This window comes from Betta splendens, chromosome 17, assembly GCF_900634795.4.
Source record: "Betta splendens chromosome 17, fBetSpl5.4, whole genome shotgun sequence".
NCBI classification, from domain to species: domain Eukaryota; kingdom Metazoa; phylum Chordata; class Actinopteri; order Anabantiformes; family Osphronemidae; genus Betta; species Betta splendens.
In genome coordinates this window covers 11,912,196-11,924,542 of record NC_040897.2, presented here as the reverse complement: position 1 = coordinate 11,924,542, position 12,347 = coordinate 11,912,196, and the positions used below count along the sequence as shown (strand labels likewise).

At 53.4% G+C, this 12,347-nt stretch overlaps 1 protein-coding gene across 2 annotated transcripts; it reads left to right on the top strand.

The window, feature by feature from the left end:
• Positions 1-97: 97 nt before the first annotated feature.
• mpz (myelin protein zero) lies at positions 98-10,978 on the top strand. 2 transcript variants are annotated; one of them, XM_055503572.1, is made up of 7 exons: positions 98-316; positions 1,168-1,334; positions 2,339-2,552; positions 2,658-2,787; positions 3,265-3,307; positions 7,323-7,680; positions 8,710-10,978. In XM_055503572.1, the coding sequence occupies exons 1-6, from the start codon at positions 271-273 to the stop codon at positions 7,362-7,364; spliced, it is 642 nt and encodes a 213-aa protein (XP_055359547.1). In that variant the 5' UTR covers positions 98-270; the 3' UTR covers positions 7,365-7,680; positions 8,710-10,978. The 2 variants fall into 2 exon arrangements, with proteins under 2 accessions (XP_055359547.1, XP_028987851.1); XM_029132018.2 differs by lacking the exon at positions 7,323-7,680.
• The last annotated feature ends 1,369 nt before the right edge of the window (positions 10,979-12,347 follow it).

The window sequence follows — 12,347 nt, the reverse complement described above, 5'->3', positions numbered from 1 at the left end:
GAGGGGGGGGGGGGGGGGGTGGAGGCAGGAGCAATGGGCCGGGCCGGTCCTGGGCGAGGGGTGTGGTTGGGTATAAACCAGGGGACAGTGGCTTTTGTGTTGTTGTCCTGTTTTGAAGCCTGGCCTCCTGCTCCCCGCTCTTCTTCTCTCCTTCCTCCTTCCTCTCGCTTCCTTCCATCCACGCTGCCTCCGGAGCGGACGTCTTCCTCCACAGGCTGCCGTTGAATCCGTGGCATCCGTCTTTTGGGAGCTCCGCAGAAACCTGAAGCCATGCTGACGTTCCTGGCGCTGGCGTCGGTCCTCCTCCTGGGAATAGGTAAAAAAATGAATATGAAGGAAAAGGCTTTTATATTCACCGAGCCCTCACTGATTTTCTTCTTTTTGTTGTGTTTGTGTGAAGTGAGGTTAAAGGTGAAGAGGGTCTTGCACTTAAATGCCTCAGAACTAGGAGTTTATGATGCTTTAAAAGGTTTGGTTTCTTCATTAGATTAACACTAAACTTAGGCAATTCTCTTATCTTTTCTTGCACTTTCTGTATCGATTCTATTCAGAGTCCGGCCATAGCTTCTTCAGGTGCCCTATTGTGAGCGTCCATCTGCGCCCCTCTGATAAAAACAGGTGTCTCCGAGTTAAAGAGCACAAATATTATGCCTCAGACTCAGGCGGCAGAGGTTTGCTGTCAAGCGGGCGTCTTTCTCCGCTCCCCTCCTTTCACACGTTTGCAGTTTTTTTTGTCAGATTTTTAATTAAAAAAACGTCAAGTGTGATTTCATTGACGTGTTTTGTGGAGGCTCCGAAGGACGTCTGCGGGCGGAGCCGTGAGCTCTGCTCAGCAGGTGCTGAGGGGCTGATCCGGGACCAGCGGGCCGCGTGCAGGTCCCAGGGGCGTCCGGTGGCTGCTTGAGATGCCGCGTGCGTTTTCCAGCCGAGTGAATTATTGATTTCGCAGCCGTCGTTAAATATTATTCAAGCATAAACACTGCACATGATTACGCCACCATAATCCATATTAATAGAGAAACCATGTTTCCCGTTTGACTGTTGGAGACCGGCACCAGCGACAACCCAAATATTTACCGCGTGCGCGCTGGAATCAGGGAATTTGCGGTTGAATGTGCGGCTCAACCTGCATCTCTGCATGAGAATAACTAAATGCTGTGTCTCCAGTGCCCGAGCGGTCCCAGGCCATCGTGATTTACACGGGCTGGGAGCGCCACGGCCTAGTGGGCTCCGACATCCGCCTCTCCTGCTCCTTCTTCTCCTGGCGCTGGACCTCGGAGGACGTCACCTTCTCCTGGACGTACCGGCCCGACGGCTCCCGGGACAGCATCTCTGTAATACACACACACACACACACACACACACACACACGAGCTGAACACAGTTAAAAGATGCAGATTATGGGGTTGTTAACAGCCGCTTCATCATCCGGTCCGGATGAGAGAGAAACGTGCCGCTGTGATATGCAGGGAAATCTCTATAAGACATTTAAAGCCTCCGCATTAAAGCTGCACTTGATGACATTGTCAAGTTTTAGTATCTAATTGTTGCTTTTACAGCAACTTTTTAATTAATAACAACAGGCTCATCGCTCCCGTCGTTGTCTTGGGCCGCTTCTACCGCAGCGCGGTGATAAACGGCGGCCGCGCGTCAGACGCAGGCGACGCCGCGGAGCCTTTGGCGGCGAAAGAGCCCCGCGTTTAGCGTGAGTCACTGAAGCGGAGTCACGTCGGAGGAGCGCTCCCTCCTCGTCTTCTCTTGCGGACGCCGCGCCGCGTCGCCCTTCCTCGCGTTCGTAGGCCACAAATGAATGATGCATGCGTCGGGGCTGTAGCGCGTTGTCGGAGCAGAGCAATCGATGCGTTTAGAGTCGCCTGCCTCCTCCCGCTCTGTTAATTCCACTCCTGCCCTTATCGCGCCGCCATCGCTCTAATCTCTCCGTCTCCTCACCCCCCCCCTCCACCTCCCTTCGTCTCCTCCTTCGTCCCTCCCCCCCTCTCATTATCTGCTCCCCACACCTCCTTCGCTTCATCTGTCTCCCACGGTGCCCTCACTTTGAAACTAGACCCCCCCCCCACTCATCTTCCGTCGCTCATTTCCTCACGTACGTGGGCAGATTTGCTTTCGCGCGTGTCACATGTTTGCGTTCATGCAACCAGCCAACTCTGACCTTGTGGATTCTGGGTCATCGGCACCAATCCTCTGTTTACCCTTTGCTTGTTTAGCCACCGACCACCTCCGTTAGCATCTAGCTGAAAGGTCCATGCTTCTGGATTTAACGTGTGACGACACGTTCCTGGTGGAGACGTCTCTTCCTCTCATCCTCTCCGTCCCACAGATTTTCCACTACACCGGCGGCGTCCCCTACGTGGACAACAAGGGCCCGTTCAGGGACCGGCTGGAGTTCGTGGGGAACCCCGGCCGGCGCGACGGCTCCATACTGATCAAGAACCTGGACTTCAGCGACAACGGCACCTTCACCTGCGACGCCAAGAACCCCCCTGACATCGTGGGCCGGCCCTCCAGCGTGCGCGTGCTGGTCTTTGAGACAGGTGGGGCCTTTCCCCCCCCGCGTCGTGTTGGTCTTTTGGCTTTTGTTCAAACCCAAATGTTTCCGAGCCCTGACGTGAGTCTGTCCTCCCGTCCTCCGCCCGCAGTGCCCATCCAGGCGGGCGTGATCACGGGCGCCATCATCGGCGTGGTGCTGGGCCTGCTGGTGCTCATCGTGGTCATCTACTACCTGATGAGGTTCCTGGTGGCGCGCCGCGTCTTCAGCCTCAGCGTCAGGTCAGTGCCCGGCCCGTGGCCCGCGGCGCTCTGCCAGCCGTGTCTGTGCCAGGGCCTGGAGCAGAAGCCAGAGCCCGTGCCTGGCACCGACACCTGTGTCGCACCGTGATTTGATAGGGTTGGGTGCGTGTGTGTGTGTGTGGGGGGGGGTCAGAACCCAGTCAGCTGGAGGAGGAGAACGCGTCTTCTTTCTCATTTAGATTTAATCCGACCACAACACTGCACAGGTCTGGAAAGATTATTAAGAGTGAAGCGATGGCGTGTGAGTGGATAATCCACTGGATCACGGCGCCGACGGGGCCGTCGTCCAGTCATATGAGATCCCAATGCGCCGAGCGCGTGGGCGCCGCGTCCGAGGCGCCGGTAGACTGCGCTGACGGTTTCTGGGCGACGGCTGCCAGGCAGTGCTGCCCCGCGACCACTGGAGGGAGAGGTGGATTCAGCATCTTGACATTCTCTCTCTTTTGTCCCCTTCAGCAAACATGGCAAGAAAAAGAAAGAGGGACCACAGCAGAGACAGGCAAGTTCCCCCCCTCCTCCTCCTCCTCCCCCTCTTCCTCATCTGCCTCCGCTCCTCACACACTCATCACATCTACACATCCACTTGACGGCACCAAACGCTGCCTAAATAGTCTAATTGGTGGTCTTTGGGGGGAGATTACATTCGTTGGCTGTTGGACTCCCTCTTGTTCGGCTCCACAGCGTCCACGCGCTCAGCCGGCGCCCACTCGCAAAATAACATGTCATTCAGCGTCCTCGCCGCCTCCCTCCGCTCCCTCGGGGGCCAAACACGACGCTGCGCACAAACAGCCGCGGGCCCAAAATCAAGGCAGCGACTGTGAAATGGCCGGCGCCAGGTCACTCCGCTAATGCTGCTGCTGCACTGAATGGACTGTGATTTGCTCGCGGAGGGGAAATGGATGGGAGCTGCTGATTTCGCTCACTGGGAGTCAAATGAAAATCACCGGGCTTATTATGGTCTGGGCTGTTATCAGTTCTTTGACTCTGCTGCGTGCTGAGGATTTGGGGTTATTCCCCCCCCCCCTCCTTTCCTCCCGGGAGTGTGATAGCCTCAAGTGGCGGATTAATCAGACATTTTTTGCCGTGTATTCTTTTGTGGATACAAGGCACCAGGGCAAGTTCTGTTTGATTACACTGTGGTAATGTGGGGGCTGGGTGGTTGCGGGGGTGTATTGTAATCGACAGTGCGCCTCGCGTGCTGATAATGGAAAAAAAAAAACAAAAACGGGGAAGTGGAGAGGCTTTCGTTCAAGGCGCTTCCCCCTAAATGAAAAATCGGTTCACAGATGAAACGTGCACAAACGTCTGCGGCCGGAGATGAAAGGCGTCGACCCGTTCGTCCGCAGGTGTGCGCTGACGTGGAGCGACCCCCAGGGGGCGCCGTCGCGGGCCCCGCCCCCTCCGCCGCCTCCAACCAGCGGCGGTTCCGCTCCCGTCGGGGCCCGTCTTCCTCCCCCCGACGTCGTCTTCCCTTTCTTCTGTCGTGTGATTGTCAGGTTACTCCTCAGCTGCAGTCACTCGCTCTCAAGTGCCTGTGGCGGGTGACAGTGCATATATGAATAAATAACTCGCCGCCAAAAGGACACTGAAATATTTGACAATGTTGTCATTTACAGTTACTCTCGTGCGTCTCTCGGCTCTGAAGAAACACTGCCGGTAAAAGCGAGATTCCATCTCTGCTGGCGCTCCTTTATTTTTATTTGTCTCCGTCCTCCGAGCCGGTTCCTCTCCTGTAGCTCCGCCGCACACAGAGGACCCATGGGGCTTCATAGAGCGCTCATAAGTGGTTGTTTGATCAAATGGCCCTTATTAGGAGCGCTGCTGACATAACACAATTTCCTATCAGCCGCCGCGTCGTCGTTACTTTCTGTTTGCTGAACTTGCATCACAAGTCTGTGAGGCTGCGGGTGAGAGAGAGAGAGAGAGAGAGAGGGAGGGAGGAAGTGGGTGAGGGAGGGGGGAGACGGAGGAAGCCTGTGATGTGTGCCTCCCCGTTTGGTGGAGATGTGGGAGTGGAGTTTACCCCACTGCTACACACACACACACACACACACACACACACACACACACACTGCATACTGGAATGATAATTGAGTGTACTTGGTATTGATCTGAGCACACACACACACACACACACACACACACACACACACACACACACACACACACACATTCTTCTTTCCTTCCACCCACTGCCTCCCCCCTACTCACTCCACTCCACTTCCCTCTCTCTCTCATTCACATTCCTTTTATCCGGTCCCCTGTCTCCTTCTCCTCAGTCACATCCTCCTCCTCCTCCTCCTCCTCATCTCCTCCTCTTCTTCTTCCCCACCACCCCTGTTTGCCTTTGACTTCCTCGCTGACCATGAGAAGCACCTATCCGCCTGTAATTCCTCTCCTCCTGTGCCCGTGTTACTTCCTCTCTCGCTCTGTCGATTCGTCATCCTCTCTCTCTCCGCCGCCGCCGCCGCCTCAGTCCCTTTCCAGTTTCTCTCCTCTCCTTCATCAGGTGCTCCGGGTCCTGATCAGCCTCAGTTCTGGACAGAAAATCACTACCTCTCACTCTTTATCTATCTCTCAATCTCCCTCCTCACCTGTCACAGTGTCTTTTTAGTATGCAGCAGAGGACAGGGCCACTTACCTCCCTCCCCACCAGTCCCTCCTGTTTTGCCACTGTACCCAGATTTCATTTCAAGTGTGTGCAGCCCCTGTAACAAAGGTGGCTCTGCATTGTGTTGACGCGTTTACAGCCCGGTCCTTAGCGTGGGAGCACTGCAACGCCGCGCACTACACAACGGGGGCCTTCAGTGGGATGCATAATGCAATGATGTATGAGAGGACGTGAGTGTGATCGGGGCTAATGACGGTGGCTACTGTAGGATGCACAGCGGCCCCGTGGAGCGGCGCGTTCGCTGCAGCGCGCGCCTCCATCGCCGTTTCAGTGCGCCGCCGCTGCACAAAGCACAATTAAATATGATTAATATACTAATGCAATCAGCGGGGTGTTGTTAGTGGAAGCTGCAGTGGGTGGAAGCAGCCCCCGGTGAGCTTTCCACTGCTGGCTGAGCTGATACATTAGAGCACTTCAGTCCGTCTCGGAACCTGAGGCCGAGGACGTTTCCTCCGAAGCACTGTCTGTAGCCACGTCCTGGTCTGTGGATCCACCTGTGGACGCGTGTTAAAGCTGCGCGGTGTTGTGAAATCCATTACATACGAGCCGAGTTCGGTCAGGCTCCGTTGCACCATTGTTGTGCGCCTGTGATGCTTTTCAGTAGGTTAATTTGCAGGTTAATGTGCTTGAATGCAGCTTTTGCTCCGTTACGTGTTCCTTTGACCTCATCTCTGCTCTGTCCAGCTCTTCTTCACGGACTCCAGCGAAGCCTCACTCTGCTTCCTTTTCCCCCCTTCTTCTTCTTCTTCTTCTTCTTCATGCCTCCTATGGATTCCTCATGGATGTCTTTAAATGTTGCACAGACAATGTACAGAATGAGTGGGAGTGAATGGGTGAATTACATAACTGGATGAATATTTGAATCGCTCTATAAATATCTGAGCCAGTCAGACCGGCCCGTTCAGGCAAATGGTGTAGATGAGCTATGATCAATAATTTATTCACCTGCAAAGTTCATTTGTACGATTTGTAAGCAAATGTTGCCATAGGGCAGCATGAATGTGCATGTGCTAATTCCTAGGTTAATCAACACAGCACGCTGTCAGAGTGAGATCCAAGGCGTTGCTCTGTCCCAATCTGTGCATTTTAAGGAAACTTAGAAAAAAAATATTATTGTGACACTAAGGTTGAAAAACAAGCTCCAGAGCAGCAGCGGCTCTGCTTCAAAATTTAACAAGGATTAATAATGGAAACCACGATCTGATTCCAAGGGTGGTTGTTAGTTCTCATGGCATCACTTTGTTAACTTCACACCTGCCGATTTAAGCTCAGCTTCATTTCCAAAGGCTTCTACCTTCAACACTAGGTTCCCCGTTTCAGTATTGTTTACTGTGTGTGTGTGTGTGCGTGTGTGTGTGTGTGTGTGCGTGCGTGTGTGTGTGTGTGTGTGCGTGCATGCGTGTGTGTGTGTGTGTGTGTGTGTGTGTGTGCGTGCATGCGTGTGTGTGTGTGCGTGTGTGTGTGTGTGTGTGTGTGTGTGTGTGTGTGTGTGTGCGTGCATGCGTGTGTGTGTGTGCGTGTGTGTGTGTGTGTGTGTGTGTGTGTGTGTGTGTGTGCGTGCATGCGTGTGTGTGTGTGCGTGTGTGTGTGTGTGTGCGTGCATGCGTGTGTGTGTGTGTGTGTGTGTGCGTGCGTGCATGCGTGTGCGTGCATGCATGTGTGTGTGTGTGCGTGTGTGTGCATGTGTGTGTGTGCGTGCATGCACGTGTGTGTGTGTGTGTGCATGTGTGTGTGTGCGTGTGTTATTGATCTTTTGTCTCCTAGGTGTCACAGGTGTATGGATCCTACCTGAACCTGTGTCCCATCCTAACGCATGGTTACCTGTTTTGTCACCCCCTTACAGCTCTGGACACCACCCCCCCTCACATGCTACCCCCTCCCCTAAAAGGACTGTCTCTCTTCCTCCTCACCTCTCTCTCTCTCTATTCTCTGTATGTCCACCTCTCTCCTCGTCCTTCTAAATGTCTTCTTCTCTCCTCTTCACACGACTCCATCCTCCTAACCTCATCTCTCATGGTCTTACTTCTAACTCCCCCACCTCACCCCCCTCTCCCTTCCCTCACTTTCCCACCACCCCTCCCTCTGTCTCTATCTCCCCCACGCTCCTTTCCTCCTGAAGTGACTCTCCTCCCCTGTTCTTCACCCGACCCCCTCTCCCTCCTCCCCCACAGGGCCCTGCGCCTCCCGCCGAACCCTCCAAGGTGAAGGCGGCCGCATCAGAAAAGAAGAAGCAGGAGTCACGCAAGGATAAGAAATAGGATACGGGGAGGGGCTGGGGCGGGCTCGCCGGCCGACTGCTCCAGCCCGGGCGCCAGGCGGCGGCGGCGAAGGCCCGGCCCGCGCAGCAGCCACGAACCGTAGCCCGGAAGACGGAGCGGGTGGGGGGAGGGGGGGAGGAGGGCCGGGTTCTGATGACCATCGAGTTGGAGATGATGCGCCAGAACGAGGTGGAGGAGGGGCGGCGCCGCGAGGGAGGGCCGGGAGGGGCCAGAGCACTTGACCTCCTCTCCCGCCTCGCCGACCAGCTCACCTTCAGAAAATGAGACCGGCGGGGGGAGGGGGGGAGGGAGGGAGGGGGGAGAGGCCGTGGGAGGTCTGTCCACAGCAGCCGGAGAGTTTACCACAACCTACTTTCCGCCCACCGCAGAGTCCCTGAATGAAGGAGTCAAATCATATCTGCTGTGGTCACAGGCTGACGACTGCGGACGCAGCATCAGCAGCAAAAGCAAAAAAGCAGCGCGGCCCCGACCTCGGTGCACGTCGCCATGATCTCCTCCACCACGCGGCGCGCTGAGTGCTTTTGTCAGGTCATAAGATATGCCGTTTGAAGCGAGACCCCAAGACGTCGGGGTTCGATAACAAAATCTCAAAAAGCTGCTCCTCGGGTTTTGCCCACTTGCTTCCTTTCATTGCGATCGTATCCGCGGACACAAAAAAGCTTTCTCCAAGTACGTCCGATACGCATGGCGTCGCCGCGGCGACGGGGACAAGCCAATTTGCTTTTTTTTTCTCCCCCCTCAAGGCGACGCGTCAAACTCCAACTTTCTCCCCTCATGCTGATCTCCACTCCTCTCGCTCTTCTGTCCCGTTCCTGCCTCTTTCATTGTGAATCTCCTGACTTTCTTGTTAATTCAAATTACAGAAGTGATTTATATGCTAACTGCTCTGTCCTGTTTCTTCTCCTCTCTCACTTCCCGTCCCTCTTCTTCCTCCTCTTCTCTCTCCTATAGATAAAGGTCTGACTTCTCCGTGACTGCCTCCACTCCTCTAGTCTGCTCCCTCCTTTTCTGCCCAGCCTGATGCAACCCCCATTATTTCCCATTATCTCTACTCTTTCAAGACAGCACTGGCTGTAAGAATAGTCCCTCTACATCAGTGGCGACGGTGTCAAACAATTTTTACGGCGCCTCATCGAGGAGCCCGCGCTCTCATTGGGCGAACTGTAAAACTGTTTAAGTCCTAACTATGCACATAACTTCCGTAGGAGGGAACCGTGATGCCCCCCCCCCCCCCCCCCCCCCCCGCTCGTGTTTAGGGCTCCCTCAATCTTCCCCCTTCACGTTTACAACGCGGCCACACGCGCCGAGCGACTCCAGATAGGGGGGAAAGGGCCGGCGCGGCGGCAGAGGAGCGCGATAGTGCGAGAGAAATATGATTCCTGCTCTCAGCCTGCGCAGATAGAGGTTGAAGCCCTCCAGCTCGGGGTGATTCAATCCCCTCACATTTGAGCTAATGGAGGTTGTCGCCGCGTCCCTGCCCCGGCTAAAGGGGGCTATTTCTGGCCCTATAAGAGCGCGGGCTTACTGTAACAGCTGCACATTTTTCAGCCGAGGGGGGAGGGAGGCGTGGGGGGGGAGGGGGGGGTGTGGCCGTGCTGTTTGTGCCTGAGTGCACGGCGCTGTCCGCCGTCGACTCCGCGGCCGGCGACCGACAACCGGGAATGACGTCACGGCCCCGGGGGCTGTTACCAGGAGGAGGTGCCGCCTCCCAGTTATATTGGGTCCAGTTCACCCCCCCCCCCCCCCCTCCTCCCCCCAGAACCCAGGGCTAATTATTTTAGCACGTGCCGGTAACAGGATATCTCTCCGCACATCTCCCTCCTCGGCCGTCTCCGCTCCCCCCCCCTCTCCATCTCCGCTCCCATCGTGGATTCACCTTCCAAACTCTGTGTCCTTGCGTCTTTGGCTTCCTTTATCTCCTCCACTTCCTGTCGTCTAGTGACTTTGCGCCGCATTATTCCGCAACAGAAAGGCCTATACACAATCCACTCCACTCTTTAAGCCGCTCCTTATCTGGGTGCCAGGCCTACAGCTCAATGCTCCGCTCCTCTCTCCTCTGTCCTTCTTCCTCCTTCACATCCTCCTCCTCCTCTCTTTCCAACTCGGTCTCGGGCACTCGCGCTGATTGACGGACGACCCCCCCCCCCCCCCCCCCCCTTTCGCCGCCCCTCCCGAAGGCCCGGCCCCTGCCAGCCCACCGTCCCTCCTTCCTCTGACCCTTTACTGTGTTGTTTCTGCTGGTTCAAATGTCCAAAACATTGGACAGAAATTCACCTTCTCGCCAAACAGAAGACGCCAGGCAGAAACTTAGAGTCCAACTAGCTCCTCTCCGGGTGATATGAAGCATTTGTCATGTATATGTGTGTCAAGTTAAAGTGAAATCTGATATAAAGTAAAGCAGTCACCCTAAGTAAAGCAAAGTAATGTTGTGCTTATGTACATAAGAGAACACACGGAGAACATGTTTAACATGTGGGGACGATATGTAACAGCGTTCACTGGAATATGATGTTATACGTCTGACCTTGTGTGTTATGGAAGGTTCTGTGTGGCTGTTCTCTACGGCGCACGTTTCATTCTGAGATGAAGGGAAATCGAGGCGGCCGCGCAGCGTCAGACAGCAGATGTGGGGCTCGGATAAGGGTTGGGTTTAGCCTCAGAATCGGCGCGGTGTGGCCGGGAGGGGGGGGGTGCTCGCTGTGGGGCGGGGGCTTGGGAGGAAGAGACCTGTGTGGCGTATTAAGCCCGGCTAATAATCTATATGTATCACTACAGACGGAGCGCGCTCTTCCTCCCCCGGCCCCTGAGCCACAGACGGGGAAGCGTAGACTTGAATGTTCCTTTAGGATAAAACCGCAACGGAGGTGCTAAAATCCACATCTTATAACTGGAGACCTGTTTCACTAGTCGCTGTTTAACTATCCAGTCGAATGGATTGGTGTGAATGTTTCTTCTGTTTCAGCAAAGCCACACAGACGCCTGACATAAGACATAAAAGCATTAAAATGCCTTAAAGTGTTTTGTTTGTATGCATTATGAACTGTATTAGCCGTAGTCGCGCCGTAACATTCCTTTATTTGACATGACTGGAGCTTCTTACGTTTTTTTTTTTTTTTTACATTTATTTTAATCCTTGTGATGATTCCAGAGTGCTAACAACATTTGACAACTCTGTACAATATGTTGTAAAGAGGACATAAATAAAAATTAAAGAACCAAATGTAGCTGTTGTCAACAGGAGACAAAGTAAACCCGGCTGAAAAGGTCTGAGCCTGCCTTCTATCTGTCCTGCCTGTTCCCGCATTGTGCCGATGTGTCACGCGTGTTCCTGCCAAGACCTGACGTTTCAAAGGAAGGAATTCCTTCGAAAATGAGATATTCACCAGTGGCTGGCACCGATGTACGAGCCATTATAAAATAGCGACACTAGGTATCTGAAGGCATTTGCATGCACAATAAGAACATTTCAACGGGACGGAGTCCGGAGGATTTAAACGGCGAACAATGGCCGCCTGGCAGCTTTTTAGTTTAAAACACACCAGGAATCGGTTTTGAAATTAAACTTTAACGTCCGTTTGCTCTGCGGAGGCAGCCGGGGACTCAATTGGTTTCATCTCGCCGTAGCCTCTTGCTTTCCAACAACCGAAAAGTAATGATAATGAGGCGAACAGAAATGCTCGGCAGCCATTTGCAACCTTTTCACATTTAAAAGGTGACGGAGTGCCGCCTGATTTTCAGAAAGCTTTAATTTTTTTGGACTCGATGTGCAGATTGGGTTCAGTGAGCGAGCCTCACCCCTTGCCATCAAATGCTGTGCTTCGTGTGCAGACAGATTATACACGCGGCGCAACCCCAGGTCTTTAACTGATGCCCACTGACCTGTTCGGCTGCTGCACCTGAGTGATGGACTGGGAGAATTCAACCATCTCTGACATGAAGGATTCATAAATGATACGTGTCATATTGTATGATTGGAGGACACGGGGGGGGGGGGGGGGTCATTTATTATCTGTCCTGTCCAATCAGCTCATTTATCCTCATGGTTTATTTTATACAACAAAAGAAACACAGTAGTTGATGGAGATTTGCTTGTGTAAATGTCTTGACAAACATCTGCTCGATGCAGCATCTTCCCCCAGTTGTTTGGTTGCCGTGACAACGGCGCGCAACCCCTCTAACACCACATAATTACATTTATTCAGGTGTGCAAATGAAAAACAATTATCGAAGTTTTAGTTTGTGACCTTTGGATGTTTTGAAAGGTTTTTCTTCCTTTTTCTGTCGAGCCTTGGACAGAAGCTGAGTGTTTACATCGCCTCACTGTGTTTTATGCTGAGGTAGATGCAAAAATAATTTCCTCCTAGTTTAATGCCCTTCACTTTATATCAGTGTTACTTGCTGCATTCAGTCCTCCTTTCTATACTGGCCTTTAAATGATTCCATCAAAAGTTCCTTTAATGAGCAATAAGGCCCAGATCCTCCTCTATGCGACTTGGCCCGTCCTAATTAATCACGTTGAGTGGACCTCTTGTAAAGTTGCAGCTTTTTTAGGACCAATATCCTTTTTGTTATTTTTCTTTTGTTCCATT

Bases quoted from the DNA above. Each gene is read 5' to 3' on its own strand.
- mpz (XM_055503572.1), top strand. From the start codon at position 271: ATGCTGACGTTCCTGGCGCTGGCGTCGGTCCTCCTCCTGGGAATAG. The intron at 1,335-2,338 runs GTAATACACACA...TCCGTCCCACAG, and splicing joins GCTCCCGGGACAGCATCTCT to ATTTTCCACTACACCGGCGG. The intron at 2,553-2,657 runs GTGGGGCCTTTC...CTCCGCCCGCAG, and splicing joins CGTGCTGGTCTTTGAGACAG to TGCCCATCCAGGCGGGCGTG.